Genomic DNA, 18,933 nt, shown 5'->3' on the forward strand with positions numbered 1-18,933 from the left:
TTATCCGATTTTAATTTTTCCTTTCTCTTTGGAGTGTTACAAGCTCTTGGTGCATAAAGAAGATCTGTAAAGTTGCAAAGACTAAAGTCTCAATTCCAAAGAGATATTCTTTATAAAAGTTAAGAGTCATCCACGCCATCCTAAAACGGCTCATTCTAACACACCCCCACGTCTACGCCATGATGTGGGATGATTTACATAACACAAATGTTCACACAAAGAAAGAAGGCGTTAACTTTAATTCTCGCTGTTGTAGCTGCTGCCTTGTTGGAGACGATGTGTGTTTCGTTGTGAAAGCAAAACTACTTTGTTTGGTCTTCCAAAAGAGGACACAACTAGAAATCAGTGGTTAAGTTGTATTTACAACACTGTTCCAGAACAGTTCAACCCAAATATTCAAATGTGTGCAGCACATTTTATGGAGGATGAGGACTGTTTCCTGAACCGGTAGCCAGTAGTTTCAAGGACAGTCTGGTGCTTCTGACTCACAGCCTGTAAGTACATTTTTTATATTTAAAGAATTTGCCACTGACTATTCAAACATGAGTTTTAAGCAGTGTAGAGTAGCGCTTGTTGTTTGTTGTTTCTCGGATCACAAATGCAGACATGGTTTTATGTTTACGCAGTGCAATATGTAACACAATGCGTAAAAAGACAATATAAGTCATTATAATGAGTAATTATCAAAACACTCAATTCAAAAAATTCCTATTTTTTAATTCTCATCGTGTCCGGATATCACATCACTGGGAGACTGCATCACAGTATGGTAAGTGGTGTAACATTTCCGTCACACCCTTGAGGCATTCAGCCAATCACAACGCACTGGATAGCTGGCAAATCAGCATATACTTCGCATTTTTAGAACGATGAGCTTTGTAAAAATCGACGCGTTTGAGAAAGGCGGGGCATAGAGGAGCAACAATAATGTACATTATATGGAAAATAATGTGTTTTTTGAACCTTAAACTGCCTAAACATTGCATTACACCAAATACACAAAATAATGTTTTGTTTTTTTTAGCAACGTCATATGACCCCTTTAAGAAAAGAGCTAGAGCAGTGAAAATCAGGGCAATAATTAAGAAGTTCCAATAAACAGAAAATGTTATGAATCTGCCTGGAAGAGGACATGTGTCTATATCGTCGTCCTAATGCATGGTGAGAAGGAGAGTTTAAGTGGCCAAAGACTCTGGAGAATTGCAGAAAAAGGTTAAGTTTCGGGGTCAGAAAACCTTAAAAAAAAAATGATCAAACAGCACCTACATCACCACATGCTGTTTCGGAGGGCTTCAAGAAAAAAAAAAATCAATAAAGGAAAATGCTTTCACCAAAAAACAATCTCAAAAAACAATCTAACTAAACACTAGGATAAAAAGTTCCCCTTGTGTACAATGAAACATACTGCTGTATTTTTAATGTTGTGGGTCTATAATTCTGCTGAAGGTCCTTCAACACAAAAGGGACCCAAAACAAGAATGGGTCACTGGGCACAAAACCAAGCTTCAGCTATGGCCATTTAAGTTCCCTAACCTGCACCCTATAGAAAATGAGTGTGGTGAACTGAAGAGGAGAAGCACCATCATGGAGCTGGGAATCTGAAGGGTCTGGAGTTATTCTGGATGAAGGAATGGTCTCTGATCTCTTGTCAGGTGTTCTCTAACCTCATCAGGCATTATAGGAGAAAACTCCTATACTATTTTGGCAAATTGAGGTTTCAAAAAGTATTGAATAAAAAGGTACTGTTAATTGTGTCTAATGTGTATTAGAGAAAATTTATTTCATAATGATATTTTAAATTCTTATTCTCCAATGAAAGGTTTGATTTTTGTGAATTTTTTAAATAATAGATCAAAAGGATTAACAATGCAGATTTATTTCCACAGCCTTCTTTGATCATATTTACCAAGGGTACCAACAATTCTGACCACGTGTGTATACAGCATTTGAAGAACAGAAGACAGCTTATGCTCATGGCTGGTGTCTGATAACGTTCAGTCTGCTATATGCACAGCGGCGGTCCTCCCCCTCACTCTCTTCTGCTGACTGGCACTGAACATTCTATTTATTTGTTTAGAAGAGGATGTAATAACCGGCTGAACTGCCAGTTTAGAGGAAGCCGATGATCTAAGTGAGGCCCTAGCAGGGCTCTTGTTTCTAGGAGATGTCCTACATTCTGAAGATATACGGGAGCTAACAGTTTGCTGGAGATTGCCTTGTGATTTTGCTTTGCGATGTGGTTTGGGTGATTTCCTCCTGGTCCTGTATGGGGGTACTGGTGGTCTCTTGGCTGGAGTCAAAGGTCCAGCCCTCCGTGAGCTGCGTCTGATTGGTGTTTGGGCAACTGGTGTTTGCTGGCGGTGTTCCTCTTGTTCCAGTCCTCCAACCTTATAGGAACTGCCTGAGTGAGAAAGTGCTTTGGAAGAATCATCCACATGGGTTGATGGCGTAAGATGTCCGAGGAGGAAACAACTGCTACTTGAGATAGAGGAGCGGGAGAATAAGGCTCTTCGGCTGCTAGACAAAGAAGAACCAGGTTCTGAGGGGCCACCGCTATCCAGAATAGAGTCTGAGGCGGAGGTACATACATCAACCATGCTGCTCCTACCACGAGTCTTCCGAGAACCTCCTGATGAGTGCCCCTGCTCCAGGCCCTGCCTCTCCTTATTAATATCCGGGCTAAGGCTACGGAATAGCTGTCGGACGTGTGAAAGAGATTTGGAATTACAGGATAAAGACATGCCTTTTGGTGGACTCTTTAAGATCCTATTGGTCAAAGGGTCGTAGAACTTAAGAGGTGTCTTTTTGTATTTGTACTTCAGGCCAACATCGCTATCACATGACTTCCGTTTCCTCCCTGCTTTTTTAATGGGGGTGGGCTTGGAGAATCTTTGACCCCCATCTGGGGAAGAAAGCACAAAGACCACAGTTTTGGGCTGTAGTGGACTCATTATCTTGAAGTAAGAAGCTGGAAGCTTCAAAGCACAGAGTCTGGTCTTCATGTCAGGGGTCCTTTCAGGGCTAGGGCATTGCTGGGGCTCTTCACTGTGTGTGGAGGGGAATGTTTCTTGTGTCGATTTTCGCCGCACCACAGGACAACTAAGAGGGATGGTCTGTGTACTGTGGCTTACCTTTACCACTTGGCAACGTGATGCAAGTCTGTAAATTTTATGCCTAGATTTCTTCAACAAAATAGCAGATTGTTTGGGGTCTTCTTCATTGTGATCCATGAGTGGCAAGATGTCTGTAGGCTCCCACCCAGCATTATCTGCCATCTCTTTTTTGTCCTGATTCTTTTTCTTTCTCCTTTTCTTACTGTGCTTCCCAAACCTAGCTAATGATTCACTGTCAAAATAGCAACGGAACTGGCCTTGTTGGAACTCTTTCACTATGGAGTCTATCTTCATGTCATCTTCAAACATCACCTGTGTCAATGTTTTGCCAACAAAAGACTGCGGTATGTGGGGAAGATCGGGAAACACCTTATCAGCAGAACTATCCTTGTTTTCCTCAGGTGTTCCGACAGTGTTTAGGGCTGTGTCCAGCTGAGTCTGGTATCCTTGGTCTTCAAGGTTTATATGCACTTCCAGTAACTCAGCTAAATTTTTTTCTTCACCCTTTTCCTTTCCCAGAGCCATCTGTATTGCATTGTCCCATTCTTCACTGCCTTTGGATTCACTCATAGACTGAGGACTCAGAATGAAGCTACCATCATCCTCCCGCTGATCAACTTTGAGACTGTGGCCATAACAGTATTTTTCTATAACCTCCTCTATCACATCTCGAATCTGGTCAGATAGATGACTGAATGTCTGTTCCCTATGGGGGCCTTTCCAAGGTGGCAGTGCTGAAATCCACACTGTGGACTCTTCAGCCACTAATTGAAAGATTGCAGGCTGGTCCTTCGAGGTAATGCACTTTGCAGCTGGTGGGGCACAGGAAGCTATAATGGAGTCCCTCCCCTCTTTATCCCTATTGGTCTTCTTGTGCGCTTTCCTGTGTTCATCAACTCCAGTCTTGGCAACTGGTGGACCCTCTGAAGCACAGGGATGTACAGAGCGCTGTGTTTGTGAGCTGTGTCCCTGAACAGGTAGTGTAAGTTGTGATGCATGTGGCTTGTCATTGGCAGAACTGCCACTAGTCCTGTGCAAAAAACCCTGTGTGGGGGAGTACTTTTCAGAGGGAGGTGGCTCAGGTACCATTTTTCCTATTTGGAAAGTGGTTTGTATGTGTGTAGATGCAGTAAGGTCAGTCATCACTGCTGGAGTTGAGGCTGCAATTTGCAGCATTTCACATGACTCTTCATCAGAGGTAGGCATCTCCTCACGTGTCCCAACAGAGACACCATCATCATCTGATCCGCAGTACACCTCTGAGAGCACCTCATTTGGGACAAGTGGGGTGTTCAACAAAGGTAGATCAGCATGGGTAGGCCTACAGAGAAAAAGAAGTGTCAAAAACAGTGACTGAAACAAACTTTTTTCAATTCACAAAGTATGTAATATATTATGGGTAGGGCTGGGTATATATATATATATATATAAATATATTAAGAAAAATTCGATACTGATACCGGTTCCTGAACAATACTTTTTTCGATTCCCTTTTTTATGATATCCATTTGAACAAAATTACATTACCTCAAAAAACTTACCTTACCTCATAATTTTTTTTTTTTTTAGCTTATTGAGGCTTTTACTGAAAGACTCATCTGAGAAACTGCACAAAGCAACAAAATGAAACCAACACAATATATCAGTGCAAATAGTTTTAATAAAGTTTATAGCATAATGAACAATTTTAAGTCAGTATGTGAGGATCTGAAGAGCATTAGCTGATTCTAGCAATGTCTGTCTGTGTTTACTCTTCCACAAATGCTGTTCTGACTCATATGACTCACATGACGCTGTTCATGTGTCACTCATATTACACATTCATAACCCACTCTGTCTCCGAGGACGAACGTGCATTACACATCCATTTCAGGGATGAAGCATGAAACTAATAAACAAGCAATTATGACTTAATTTGTAAGTGATTTTCATGAGATTCTGCCTATTTTCATAACAATACAGTGTATTTACATGAGAAATTGCTTCATTTGACTGCATCCTAATTTTTTTATTTTTGTTTAAATACAACACTTTGCCTTCTCTTTCTTTAATCCCCCTGTCTAGCTTGTACTAATCTGAACAATGCTTGAGACTTTGTATTATGAGCACTTCCTGTGTTTATTTGCCTCTTTATGATGAACCGCTTGTTGTATTCCTCAACTGTAAGCCACTTTGGATAAAAGCATCTGCTAAATGAATACATGTAATTGTAAGTGTAAACTCTAAGCAGATGTAGCGATTAGCTTGATATAAAAGGCTACAAGTTACTTTTTTCTGCAACATTATATGACCAAAACCCATATTAGATCATAATCTGAAGTTTTTACAAACACTCACTGGTGGTTTAAAGTGAGTTTTGAGTAAAATCATAGTATAAATTTTATAAATTGTCCTAAGTAGCATGATGCTACAGTATGAATGAATGGTCACGTAACATGCGTTTTCCTTGATGCCTCGCCAGAGCCAATCACTGATTTAGGCACATAAAGCATGCTGTATGCTTATTGCCTTAATGATTAACTCCTTAGGTATCAAAATTTGGTACCAAATGACAAGACATTTTTCCATACTCAATGGTATCGAGGCAATTAGGTTGTTGCCTAAAAAGTGTCTAACTCAATACCCAGCCCTAGTTATGGGAACATGTCAACAAGGCTATGAGAAATCTAACGTGAGTAGAATACCGTGTATCACTGTAGCGATGAGGATGATGCTGAAGCACATCCTGGAGGAATCTCTCTAACAAACTTCCAGAAGAAACATTAGCTCTAGCAGCTCGTACCACTTCTCTATGTTGGGCACTCAAGATGTGCTGCAGAATACAACAACAAATTGTTCACAAAAAAGGCATAACTCAGAATGTCATAATATTAATAATTATAAAGAGGTCTGATTATCATAAATGAATGATATTAAAATCTTTAAGCCCCAAAGGTACTATAAAGTGGCAATTATATTTGGTAGTGGGTCACATTAAATTGTTAAAATGGAAATATTAACCCATGCTTAATAAATACTTTGACCAATACCTTAACCACAACAGTAATTCAAAAAGGAGGAATGACGGAGAGTTATGTACCTGTTCCACACTATTGTACAGAACTTGACAGCAGCTGCAGTAACCCTGTCTTTGGGAGCAGGAAGGACCAGCAACAGGCTCTTCTCCTCTACTAGTCTCAGATGGGGTAAATAATAATTAAGATATTTATTTGTGTTAGATTTGTAATTTAAACACATAATGGGATGGCTAATGGATTGCTCCAATGTATTTTCAGACAACTCACCTGCCGGACATGTCAGCTGGACGCCTCTCTGCTTCTGCAACACATGACAAACCATGTACATGCATTCTCTAAATCATTGCGTCTCAACTAGTTTTGCTTCAGGACACAGATGTTACATTGGACATCAGTGGTAACCCAACACAATACCAAATTTTCTGATCTTTCAAATGTTAAATATACCCTTAAACATTTAAATTGTTCTTATTTATTAGATATCTTTAGGCAACAATTCCTCATGAGCAATGCTCATCTTCATAATTTACCCATATTTATTGTAGTCTAGGTAGTCTCAGCCTCAGACGTCACGCCCACAGACCGTTGGCTAAACGTCTGATGCATATGGGACACAAATGAACTGTGATTGGTTGTTTGACACATCGGTCAAACAGCCTCATGGGCGGGCCTTGGCCAATAAAATCTGCCATGAATTCCAGACCTACAGTCTGAAGGTCTGGCTACGCGAGACTATAGTATAGTATAGTATATAGTATAATTACTATAAGTAATTTTTTTCCTCTTTTGTAGTGTTGTTCATAATTTTTTGAAGATAAGGAAGTGTCTTACAACCTGTCCATATTGGCATTTGTCTAATTTGACTAGATTTCTAACAAGTGGCAGGTGAGTTTGTGCCAAAATGCTGTACAGTTTGATTGGAGGCACATCCTTTTTTGCGTCAACAACATACATATAGAAAGGTTTTCATCTCCCTTTTAAAAGCTCTTTATTATTAAAATCTATTTTATTATCCTAACTGTGTATGGTTATTTAGTTAACTAGTATTTTATAAGTCCCTCTAGGCTCTCCAGCGCTCTATAATTAAACACACACACACAAAAAAAGAAATATAATGGTGTAATATCAGAATGCCTTACTTTTAGCAGAGGATTGTGGTCCCTCCTCCAAGGGCATGGTGCTGTCTATAAACAATAATATTAAAAAAAAACGGGGTAAGAGAGAGTTGCATAGAGTATCATTGTATCATACATTTTTGTGATTTTATCTTTCTTGCTCTGGGCCTTGTAGAAACAACATTTCACTGAGCTAGGCAATTACTGACTTATGCTATATTGTTGTGTATTTTATAAATAAACTTGACTTCAGCAATAGACTATAAGAAAAAAAAAAAACCCCAGAAATTAGAATTAGATTCACAAAATCTAAACTAAAATCTACTACATAAAATACTATGAATATTTGTACTCACCTACATGGAGGAGAGGATGACGAAATGTTTCCGTGTCACATCACCGCGTAGACGTGTACAGCCACGTGTGTAAGTTAAAAGTCGCATCTAAAGATATATGATACATATTAAACAGAATTGGAAAACACTTGAGTCTCTTGTACGTGCACTTGCGTATTATTCTACTTGTATAATACTAACTTATACGTTAAGAAAGAAAGATACATTAATAAAGCACGATTTGTATCTTAAATCAGTTTTGATACTTTAAAACACCTACATGACGAACTTCTGATTCATTTGAAATGTTTTTTACGGTCCAGCTTTAACTACTCATAATAAATACCCATATTTATGTACCGTCCTGCAGACAAACACGGCCATTTAAATAGCGCGTCCCAATATTACCACACAAATACACTTTCATGTAAAATGTATTTGAAAACGCTTAAATTTTATACGGTTTCAGACTATCCACATTGTTTGGGGACGCACAAATTGTAGTTTAAGCTAGCCGTCTATGCTAGTTCACTTAGCAAGCTAGTGACACTTAGCATGACAATGTGGACAGCGGGACCGTGACATTGTAAATATTCACTTATTTATGATCTGCAAAATATCTGAACAAAATCTGGCTGCAGTCATCACCGTGCTGTCACCTGATTATAGATGTTATTCCACTTAGATCCCATCGGTATCCGTATTTAGCTCAGGCCTGCTCGTGGAGTGACGTAATAGTAAAGCGCGGGAATCCGCCCACTAGTAAAGTCTGAGGCGGAATTTAATCAATGGGGCTGCAAACTCAAAATAACCTTTATAGAAAATTCAGATTGCATACCTTGATGGTAACATCATAAATTTTGCAAACTATAATTTTTTTTAATAGTTCCCACAGTCATGCTAAACCTGACTCTCTATATAAAACAATGATCAAGCATGCAAATGTCATTAAAAATAATACCTAAAGTCAGAATTATTGGTTATAACTGCTACAGTATATTAGAAATTGCTCAGTACATTTAAAGAGAGAGGCAAAGAAAGAAATAGCCTTAACATGTCAAATATTTAACATTTTAAACTTGATGCCACACAAAGAATCATTTTGAAATCACATAAAACTAAACCAGAAACAAAGGTGCATTTGAAGTGCTTTTATTGGGATAATGCTTTGTTCTGTGGGGGTTTAGATCTTGTTGAAGGCTGCCACATCCATGGACTGCACATAGTCCTCAAAGGCTGTGATCAGTTCCTCCAGCTGGTCTGTTCCAACTTTATCATCTTCCACAACACAGGCGATCTGCAGCTTCCTGATGCCATAGCCGACCGGCAACAGTTTAGCTGTACAGAAGTCAAAAGTGACAATTAGTCTATTGAAATACAAAATCAGAGACTGTTTTTGTTCTGGTAGGCCTAACATTTAATCGGTTTTGGTGAGCTGTTTGCATTCAAGTGATTAAACTATATTTTGACTTACACTGTCCCCAAACTAAACCATCCAACTGAATGCTGCGGACACACTCCTCAAGCTTGGCCATGTCGGTTTCATCATCCCAGGGCTTGACATCCAGCAGAATGGAAGACTTGGCGATAAGTGCAGGCTCTGCTCAGACATTAAAAAGTCAGGGTCAGTGGTAAAGCAAACACAGGAATCCAACAATCACAATGAAATGACTAGTGCATATCAGGATAAAAAGAGTGTCAATCACAACATTCAGCCGAAAGATGGTAATATGAAGTCATCACAAAACTAGTCGCAGTTTAACTATATGCACAATACCAGTCAAAAAAAAGTTTCCAACAATTAGGATTTAAGGTTTTTGAAAGAAGTCTGTTATGCTCACCATGGCTGACTTTGGGAAAAAATGAAAAGCTGTAACAGTGCAAAATATTATTTCACTGTATTCTATTTTATCATATTTTAAAAACGTAACTTATTGGTTTGTTGGCAATGCTAATTTTATTTTTTTTGGTAGCAATCACTTAAATCTTCAGTGTCACATGATCCTTCAGAAATCATTCTAATATGCTGATTTGGTGCTCAAGAAACATTTCTTAAATGTTGAAAAAAAAAAAAAATTCACTACATTTAAAAATGTTTTGGGTAAGATTTAGGAACACATTAACAAATTTAACTGTTTACACAAAAATTAAGCAGCAAAAACTGTTTTCAACATTGATAAGAACCATTATTGATAACGGAGACCAAAATCAGCATATTACAATGATTTCTGATTTCCTTGAGTACAAAAGACTTCAAAAACGTTCATTCTCAGTTATTGGAAACTTTGAACTGGTAGTGTGCACTTAAAAGAAAACGTATACATACTCTTTGACTTCTTTGCATTGTATGCTGCAAGCCTCTCCTCCTTGATCTTTTTGGTTTCCTCATCCTGTAAAGACCGAGATCTATGATCAGGCGAGCACAAACATACAGCAACTGCATGGTCATTTTTCTGCCTGGGTTTCAGGAAGAAAAAGTTGTCCATCACAACATCAGCCGAAAGATGGTGAGAAAAATCATCATGTGACCAGGCAATTCGGTCAAAACACGCCATCTCTTCTGCTCCTGAACTCACCTCTTCCTCATCAGAACCGAACAGATCGATGTCATCGTCGTCTTCATCAGCCACGGCAGGAGCTGCTGAAGTTGTGTCCTCCACACCAGCAGGGCCGTACTGACCGAGAGGCTTCTTCACACCTGGAAGGCTACAGGTAAGGAAAGGAGTGTGAATCTTTGTTACTGCGCAAGAGCACCTGACAGTCTGAGAATTCCCAGCCATATCAGAATTTGAAAGATTGTGCATCAGTCACTCAGGCGAAAGATGGTGAAAGGATAATCATCATATATTGCTGGAAGTACCTGCAATACATAAAATATTACAAACAAGGTTCACATTACCTGCCCTTCTCCTTCTGGTAAGACTTGATGTGGTTGTACCACCGCAAAGCATGGCAGAGGTCAGTAGAGGGGGCGCCAGACAGGGCATCGAACACTGCAATATCAGCCTGAGAGGGCACATACCTGGCAAGAAAATGTGTAGTGAGCCATCAAAGGTGTAGTGAGGCTGGTGCTTTCCTCCATGCGCGATAAGAGGCATTTATAAATGGATTAAAATACATAACTACATAATATTTGCAAAAGGTTGAACAGTACAGCAATGAAAATGTGGCTCCTGACAAACACTTGGGGGAGGTGTACTACTACAAATATAGACCTACGTTTGACTGAACATACATATGCCATATTCATAGCTAAAAAAAAAATTATTAACCATGACCTTTGACGCCTATCACTGCATTCATAATTATTTTAGTATTACATCATAAGAAAAAGAGGCCAATCACAAGTTATTACGAGCCAACTAAGAAGACTTGATAAATAAAATCTTTAAATAACTTACCCTTCGATGTAACTTTTGTCTGTCAGGAACTCATTCAGAACTTTGAGTCCAGCGGGTGTTTTGAGATCACCAAAGCCCATTGTTACAAGTTACCGGTGAGACCTCGTGTACAGACGTGAAACCCTGAGCTTGGAGGAAGAGCGAAGGAACGAGAAAAGACCGTGAGATGGTCTTTATACCGCTGACGCTTTGACTCCGCCCACCCAGAGATGTTTCACAAAAACATACTAAAATGGGACATTCTTGACAGCATTTTGCGCCTGGTATGGAAAACTTAACTTTTATACACAATAAAGACGGCACGATAATCATCTCCTGTTTTTCACACATACCGAACATCTTGTTGACTGTTTGGCTTTTAATGTGAAATAAGAGAAGGAAACAGTCGCTTTTGTGAGCGGAAATGACGACGAATAAATGTGAAAGGTCAACGAAAAACGTTGGATTAATCAAATAAAATTAATATATGTTTGCATTTTAACATACGTGTATGCATTTCCTATATTATAGAATAAGCGGATCCAATAAAATATTTTTGTCATTTTTTTTTTCTTCAAAGATTAATGTGCATCGGCTATTTCCGTCATCTACGAAAACACCCGAGTACACATTCACAACTGAACCTACGGCTGTAACGCTGTTCTGGTCTAGAAGGCCGAATAGCGTTAAGGTAAGAATTAAAGATTTTCTTTTGTCTATATTAAAGTGTAAAGGGTATTTTGTCTGGACATCTACTTTGTGTGTAACGGCTGGAATTATAAATGCATGCGAAACATGGGTAATGTACAGTAACGTTCTCCCTGTCCTTGAGTAATCTGCAGAGCTGTGGAGTGCTAGCCTGCTAACCAGTGTGTGTATAGATGGAAATGTCAACAGCAATGGTTTTACATTTGAAGTTTCTGATCTACTTTTACTTCTTTTATAAATAACGTGCTTCATGCTTTTTTTAGGGCATGTTGTTTTATTGGAGTTAAAAAATCTCTGTTTTTTAAATCTTTGCCTATTGGTTTGTTGTGTTGACTGTCTTCATTATGCACACATTTGAATAAATAATTTATAATTTATACTGTTATTTGCATATCTAGGGTCTGATCAGTAAGATTATATTATATCTATTTCTTTACAGTGTCCTTGTTTCAAAGTGGAGTTGCATATTTATCCATTGTTAACCTAGATACTATTCATTAAATATTGGGGTTCAACATGTTACGTGTGCTTTTAATTACTGGCATTTTCTTCTACAGCAACATGTTGCGTTGGCCAGCAGTGAGTCGGGCTTTGGCTGTTGCAGCCCATTCCAAGGGCTCCATTGCCACCACTAACAATGGTAATTTGCATTCTTTTTTGATCTTTGGAAATCAAGTGTAGTTCCCATCTTTAAGAATGCCAAGGAATTCAGTCATTTTCTCACAATGGCTTGTTTTTACAACAGTGCGGACTTCAGTCCGGGCCTCAAGCAATATGGTTGAAGTGTTTGTAGATGGAAAACCTGTCACGGTGGAGCCAGGGACCACTGTTCTACAGGTGATAATGCAGCGATCATTTCCTTTAATTAATTCCATGCAAAGTTGTACATTCCATGTAGTATGTTGACATGCCAACTGTGTTTAGGCTTGTGAGAAAGTAGGTGTGCAGATTCCTCGTTTCTGCTATCATGATCGTCTTTCAGTGGCCGGTAACTGCCGCATGTGTCTGGTGGAAATCGAGAAAGCACCAAAGGTAACCAAAGGCTATTATACACAAACACACTACGATTACAACGTCATCGTTAGCACATATTATTTATTGTCATCTAAAATACATAAAAAGTCTTAGTTTAAGCATTTTTTTTTCATCTGTACTTCATCAACAGCCTGTTGCAGCATGTGCAATGCCTGTCATGAAAGGGTGGAACATTTTGACCAACTCTGAGAAAACACGGAAAGCCAGGTTTGAGTAGTTTCTTGGTTTAAAAATAATTTTAACACATCACATTGCACATAGTGCATTTATTAATTTGACTTGTGTTTCTTATAGAGAGGGAGTCATGGAGTTCCTGCTTTCCAACCACCCTCTTGATTGTCCAATCTGTGATCAGGGAGGAGAGTGCGATCTGCAGGTAAAAAAAAACAAAACAAAACAAAAAATAGCATTTTAATTGAACTTGACTGTGAAGTTGAGCATGCACTCAAGAATGGGAATGGAATTATCCCTAATGCAGTTTTTACCCATCTTGATGTTGTGCTGGATATATAGGACCAATCGATGATGTTTGGTGCTGACAGAAGCCGTTTTACAGAAGGCAAGAGAGCAGTTGAAGATAAGAACATTGGCCCGCTCATTAAAACAATCATGACCCGCTGTATACATTGCACACGTTGTGTTCGGTGAGTTAGAGGTCTATTATTCTTCAAGCTACATAAAAACACTGAATTAATTAATAATACTTATTAGATAACTTATATTTATTTTATTATAGGTATTACACTTACAATAAAAGAAGAATTTTCATCTGTAACTATACTCCATGATAGCTACTGTATAAAGACATGTACACCTTTGCTGTAAAACAATAGCATGCCTGTTACCTTCAGGATCATACAGAGCACTAGTAATTCATCAAATATAATTTCACAGTTTTGCCAGCGAGGTTGCTGGTGTGGAGGACCTGGGAACAACGGGACGCGGTAACTCCATGCAGATTGGTACCTACGTAGAGAAGATGTTCATGTCTGAATTGTCTGGTAACGTGATTGACTTGTGTCCTGTCGGAGCACTGACGTCCAAACCTTACGCTTTCACTGCACGGCCCTGGGAGACCAGGTACAATTCTGAGAGATTCTCTTGTGTACACTTTGATCCTTATATTTATATATTAATTTATGCTGGTTTTTATTAGTGGACTACTTGGTGAATGTGTGTGCACTTTGCTTTTTGAACATGCTTTGTCTATGTGCCTACAGAAAGACTGAGTCTATTGATGTGCTGGATGCTGTTGGCTCCAACATTGTAGTGAGCACCAGAGGTGGTGAGGTCATGAGAATTCTGCCCCGTTTGAATGAGGATGTCAATGAAGAATGGATATCCGACAAGACCAGGTGAGCGCATAAGCTCTTAAAATATGAAACATTTTTCTCTCTCTCCATTCACACACACTCATGCGTAATCTACTGTCCTGTCTTTGGCTCACCTTCTCTTAGGTTTGCATATGATGGACTGAAAAGGCAACGCCTGACCCAGCCAATGGTGAAGGATGCCAGTGGACAGCTGGTTGCCACCACCTGGGAGGATGTTCTTACACGTGTGGCTGGAGCAGTGAGCGATTGCATATAAACCAGAATCAGCTTTGACCAGAATCAACCAGCTTTGTCATTTGAAGACAATAGATTTCAATGGTTGTGATTTGAATTTTCAGCTCCAGGGTGTTCAGGGTTCTGAGGTAGGAGCTATTGCTGGTGGGATGGTAGATGCTGAGGCACTGGTTGCTCTGAAGGACTTACTGAACAGACTGGACAGTGACACCCTCTGCACTGAGGAGATCTTTCCAATGGCTGGTGCCGGGTGAGTACTCATCTGTCTTGAGACTGAAATGAGAATGGTGTCTGTCCTGATTTCAGCCATAATATCTCTTCTCATAGTTTGCAGTACCATAACTATTACTAAGGAAACACCACTAATAATTACTTGAAAACCGGTTTCTTTGTTCATATCATGGGTTAGATTTTTTTTTTTTCAACAAATAGCTCACCTATTTAACTTGCGCAAGCAACAGCCTAGCAACCGTATTTCAGCATGCTAAAAACACTCAGAACATTATAGCAGCTACTTTGCAATGCAAGCACCACTCATTTCTTCAGAAGATGTAAAAATGTTATTTAAAAAAAAAATGCAAATTATGATCATGTTATTATTAGGTTAAAGGGATATTTCACCCAGAAATGAAAATTCTGTCATCATTTACTAACCTCATGTTGTTCTGTTTTAAAAAAAAGTCTAATTCATCAAAACTTTCAAGCATCTAAAAGTTCATAAAAGTTCATGAAACATATCTATCCAGGTGTCGGCATGGATTGCTTGATGAACAGATTTAATTTAGGCTTTTATTCGCAAATAAACATTAATTAACACACATTAAATATGGTCAAGTGCAGCTCATCTGTATTATGGAAGCAGATTAGTCTCAAATATAATTCACGCAAAAAACACGATTCACACATGCGTAGACAATTTCACATGCATGAAACCTAATTCACGTACACACAAAAAAAATTCACGTGCGTGAAAAACAATGAGAGTACACACAAAAAGCAATACACATCCGCAAAATAAAATTATATATTCATAAAATACATTTCACAAATGCAAAACACAATTCGTAGATATACAACTGTGCACAAAAAACCTTTGAATGTTTAAAATGTACCAGTGTCTGAATGTACAAATCCCTCATTTACTACGAATCCACTCGGATTTGTGTGTGTGTGTTTTTGATATTTCCTGGCAGAGCTCTCTTCCCACGTGGGTCTGTCGTACTCTTTAGCCAATCAGATGCGAGCTTACCATTCAACCAATCATATCATAAGCCACTGAGAGTGCATTCAAGGAGCACGATTCTGCGCACCTTTTGCGCAATATGGATTAATTAGAACGGAAATTAAGCCTTTACATCAGTAATCCCATAGACAGTAAAAGAAATGGACACAGCGACCCAATTGGAACTCAATTGAGACAAGTGAAGCCCATTTTTAGCGATTTTTAGAACTTCCGTTTCTGACGCGCAGACTCAAAACTAAGCTTGATGACGTAAGCAACCTGTCTGACAGATGTAAATCTTCTAGTAGCTGTGCGTGCAAACTGCCATCGTTAATATTGCAGAGACGGCGAGCTTGAGCGGGGAGTTCTTTGGCGTGAGTGAGCAGGAGTAAGTATTCTGATTAATTATTTTGTATAGTATTTTAAAATGTAACGCCAGGGCTTCTATGGGCTTCTCTCTTGACGTCTCCCCGATTGCCTGCAAGCTTCTGAATGCACTCTCGGTGGCTTATGATATGATTGGTTGAATGGTAAGCTCGCATCTGATTGGCTAAAGAGTACGACAGACCCACGTAGGAAGAGAGCTCTGCCAGGAAAGTCTCAAAAACACACACACACACACACAAATCCGAGTGGATTCGTAGTAAATGACGATTTGTACATTCAGACACTCGTACATTTTAAACATTCAAAGGTTTTTGTGCACAGTTGTATATCTACGAATTGTGTTTTGCATTTGTGAAATGTATTTTATGAATATATAATTTTATTTTGCGCATGTGAATTGCCTTTTTGTGAATATATATTTTTTTTCATGCACGTGAATTTGCATGAAGTGTGTACGTGAATTAGGTTTCATGCATGTGAAATTGTTTACGCATGTGTGAATCGTGTTTTTTGCATGAATTATATTTGAGACTAATCTGTCTCCATAGTACTTGATTGAGAACAAACCTTACTGGTTCTTTCGGACACTCAAAAATGCTTGTGTGTCATGCAAAAACAAAATTTATTCATCAAGCAAGAACTGGATTATTTTCATGATGACTATGAAAGTATTATATGGAAAAAAGTCTTAGGTTTTAGCTGGCAATTTAAGTTTTGACAACAATTTTTGTTCAAACTAACCTTTCAATCTTACTATAAAGGATTTAAACTATTTTTGGTCTTTTGTCTCCTTAGAACTGACCTGCGCTCCAATTACCTCTTGAACAGCCGTATCGCTGGCATTGAAGAGTGTGACCTCCTGCTTTTGGTTGGAACAAACCCACGTTATGAGGCTCCTCTCTTCAATTCACGTATCCGCAAGAGGTATAACCATTGCACACTCTATTATCAACAGTTGTTGAATGGGTGTCATTTTTTTTATCTTCATCTTTCAGTTGGTTGCATAATGAGCTCCAGGTGGCCATGGTGGGTCATAAGGTGGACCTGAGCTACTCTTACAAACATTTAGGTGAAACTACGCAAGTTCTGCAGGAGATTGCTGCTGGAACACACCCTTTCTGCGAGGTAGCATTAAATAGCAATGTTGGAGTTTATTTGGAGATTTGACTGAAGTCATTGTCTGTAAGCATGACATCAGAAGTTGCCTCTTGAAGTTCAATAAGTTTTTTTTTTTTTTTTTTTTGTGTGTATTTCAGGTCCTAGCCCAGGCCAAAAGGCCTGTCGTAGTGTTGGGTAGCTCCACTCTCCAGAGGGAGGATGGGGCAGCCATATTTAAGGCAGTGTCCACAATTGCTCAAAATTCTAGGGTCAGCAGTGGTGTTGAGGATGGATGGAAGGTGCTCAATGTGCTGCACAGGTCTGCTACTGCCATAAGTTACTGCTACTGCCTTTCTTTAGGAATCTTTTCTGTTCTACTGTTCATTTAAAAGAATTGTGAAATTTGACTCTTTGCTTAGTAAAAGTACTTACCTTGTCACATTCATGTGTGTGACCTCAGGGTGGCCAGTCAAGTGGCAGCCCTGGACTTGGGTTACAAACCTGGTGTTGATGCCATCCAGAAGAACCCTCCCAAAGTACTGTTTCTCCTGGGAGCTGATGCTGGCTGCATCACCAGAGCACACCTTCCCAAAGACAGCTTTATCATCTACCAGGGTCAGTAAACACACTTGCATATTTATATACTATATACTTCATGTTACTTTATACAAAATTAGGCCAAAACGAAGTTTACCCCAAGCAATGAATTTGCAGTGAGTATATCGCGGCCTTGATGGTAAGCGGCTTGCATTCAAATATATTCTTTTGGGTTTAATGGTTCCACATGCTTATCAGGTCACCATGGAGATGTAGGTGCAGTCATGGCTGATGTCATCTTGCCTGGCGCTGCATACACCGAAAAGAATGGCACATACGTCAACACTGAGGGCCGAGCCCAGCAGACCAGGGTGGCAGTTACTGCTCCTGGTATGGCACGTGAAGACTGGAAGATTTTGCGTGCTATTTCTGAGGTAATCTCCTTAAAACCTGGATTTAACAATGTATAACATTGTTCATATACCTTTCCTTAGCTTTGTATTTAGAATAAAATTCAGGTTGTTCAGTAGGGAATCTCATGTTTTGTTTGCTCAGCTGGCGGGAGTCACACTGCCATATGACACACTTGATGAGGTGAGGAGAAGGCTGGAAGAGGTCTCTCCTAACCTGGTGAGATATGATGATGTAGAAGAAGCCAATTATTTCAAACAGGCCAATGAGCTTTCAAAGGTTAGTGTTCTTCTTCCTTTTAAATTAGTTTTTGTTTTAAATCTGCACTAATTACACCGTTCAGTAATGTCCTCCTGTTTTCTTTAGGCTGCGAATCAGTCATTGCTAGCAGCTCCTCTTGTCCCCCCTCAGCTCACAGTGAAGGATTTCTACATGACAGGTAGAGTAACAAATATATTCTGTTAGTTTCATAAGTTCTCATGCGTGAATGGAACACTGTAACCAAGTGTATGTCTTGGAACCTGTGGTTTACCATTGTCTTCCTCCACAGACCCCATCAGCAGAGCCTCTCAAACAATGGCCAAGTGTGTGAAGGCTGTGACAGAGGGAGCAGCAGCAGTTGATGAGCCCTCAATTTGTTAAAACTCTTTCAGGAATACACAAAAGTAGTCCTCTTCAAGTACATGTACAACCACATACCTGGATTTCCACATACTTTGCTGTTTGTCTCTTGTCTCTCACGTAGTCAGAATTCACCAGAGCAGCAAAAATGTGTGAAATTAATTTTGCTCATATTTAATAGGCTTTGAAGGGTGTTGTAAAGTTTTAATTCCCATGATTTGGCTGAATGAGGTCTGCTTTGTTTTGGAAAGCTCTTATTATGAGAAATAAAAATGTATTATATCAGTATAATATTGTCACTGTTGACATCGCTGGTATAAATTATTCAAAGCAAGGGCACAGTAGAAAAAATTCTGTTTAGAATCTAGGATGGAAGTCTAAGGAGA

At 39.2% G+C, this 18,933-nt stretch overlaps 3 protein-coding genes across 3 annotated transcripts; 1 reads left to right on the forward strand and 2 right to left on the reverse strand.

Annotated features, from left to right (window-relative positions):
• Positions 1-1,190: 1,190 nt before the first annotated feature.
• Positions 1,191-8,563, reverse strand: LOC109102400. Its single transcript, XM_019115753.2, has 7 exons — positions 8,240-8,563; positions 7,602-7,688; positions 7,270-7,314; positions 6,398-6,431; positions 6,193-6,289; positions 5,798-5,925; positions 1,191-4,434 (listed from the first exon to the last, which is right to left on the reverse strand). Exons 3-7 carry the CDS (start codon positions 7,304-7,306, stop codon positions 1,995-1,997), a joined length of 2,736 nt encoding a protein of 911 aa, XP_018971298.1. The 5' UTR covers positions 7,307-7,314; positions 7,602-7,688; positions 8,240-8,563; the 3' UTR covers positions 1,191-1,994.
• Positions 8,564-8,716: 153 nt separating this feature from the next.
• Positions 8,717-11,147, reverse strand: LOC109102406 (elongation factor 1-beta-like). Its single transcript, XM_019115761.2, has 6 exons — positions 10,982-11,147; positions 10,480-10,602; positions 10,157-10,286; positions 9,907-9,970; positions 9,055-9,180; positions 8,717-8,918 (listed from the first exon to the last, which is right to left on the reverse strand). The coding sequence occupies exons 1-6, from the start codon at positions 11,059-11,061 to the stop codon at positions 8,764-8,766; spliced, it is 678 nt and encodes a 225-aa protein (XP_018971306.1). The 5' UTR covers positions 11,062-11,147; the 3' UTR covers positions 8,717-8,763.
• Positions 11,148-11,525: 378 nt separating this feature from the next.
• LOC109102648 (NADH-ubiquinone oxidoreductase 75 kDa subunit, mitochondrial-like) lies at positions 11,526-18,835 on the forward strand. Its single transcript, XM_042757940.1, has 19 exons — positions 11,526-11,651; positions 12,226-12,308; positions 12,414-12,505; positions 12,593-12,700; positions 12,834-12,910; positions 12,998-13,079; positions 13,217-13,347; positions 13,598-13,783; positions 13,924-14,058; positions 14,161-14,275; positions 14,376-14,521; positions 16,676-16,804; positions 16,876-17,005; positions 17,137-17,297; positions 17,439-17,593; positions 17,774-17,949; positions 18,071-18,205; positions 18,293-18,365; positions 18,477-18,835. The coding sequence occupies exons 2-19, from the start codon at positions 12,230-12,232 to the stop codon at positions 18,566-18,568; spliced, it is 2,202 nt and encodes a 733-aa protein (XP_042613874.1). The 5' UTR covers positions 11,526-11,651; positions 12,226-12,229; the 3' UTR covers positions 18,569-18,835.
• Positions 18,836-18,933: the final 98 nt, after the last annotated feature.

The sequence above is a fragment of the Cyprinus carpio genome, chromosome A6 (assembly GCF_018340385.1).
Source record: "Cyprinus carpio isolate SPL01 chromosome A6, ASM1834038v1, whole genome shotgun sequence".
NCBI lineage: Eukaryota > Metazoa > Chordata > Actinopteri > Cypriniformes > Cyprinidae > Cyprinus > Cyprinus carpio.

What these genes read in the sequence shown, in the direction of transcription:
- LOC109102400 (XM_019115753.2), bottom strand. Translation starts at nt 7,306, where the DNA reads ATGCCCTTGGAGGAGGGACCACAATCCTCTGCTAAAA. An exon ending in CCAGCTGACATGTCCGGCAG is followed by an intron (nt 6,290 to 6,397) that starts GTGAGTTGTCTG and finishes TACCCCATCTGA; the next exon opens with GACTAGTAGAGGAGAAGAGC. An exon ending in CATCGCTACAGTGATACACG is followed by an intron (nt 4,435 to 5,797) that starts GTATTCTACTCA and finishes TTTTCTCTGTAG; the next exon opens with GCCTACCCATGCTGATCTAC.
- LOC109102406 (XM_019115761.2), bottom strand. Translation starts at nt 11,061, where the DNA reads ATGGGCTTTGGTGATCTCAAAACACCCGCTGGACTCAAAGTTCTGAAT. An exon ending in GACAAAAGTTACATCGAAGG is followed by an intron (nt 10,603 to 10,981) that starts GTAAGTTATTTA and finishes TTTTCTTGCCAG; the next exon opens with GTATGTGCCCTCTCAGGCTG. An exon ending in CAATGCAAAGAAGTCAAAGA is followed by an intron (nt 9,181 to 9,906) that starts GTATGTATACGT and finishes ATGTCTGAGCAG; the next exon opens with AGCCTGCACTTATCGCCAAG.
- LOC109102648 (XM_042757940.1), top strand. Translation starts at nt 12,230, where the DNA reads ATGTTGCGTTGGCCAGCAGTGAGTCGGGCTTTGGCTGTTGCAGCCCAT. An exon ending in CATTGCCACCACTAACAATG is followed by an intron (nt 12,309 to 12,413) that starts GTAATTTGCATT and finishes TTTTTACAACAG; the next exon opens with TGCGGACTTCAGTCCGGGCC. An exon ending in TTTCCAATGGCTGGTGCCGG is followed by an intron (nt 14,522 to 16,675) that starts GTGAGTACTCAT and finishes TTGTCTCCTTAG; the next exon opens with AACTGACCTGCGCTCCAATT.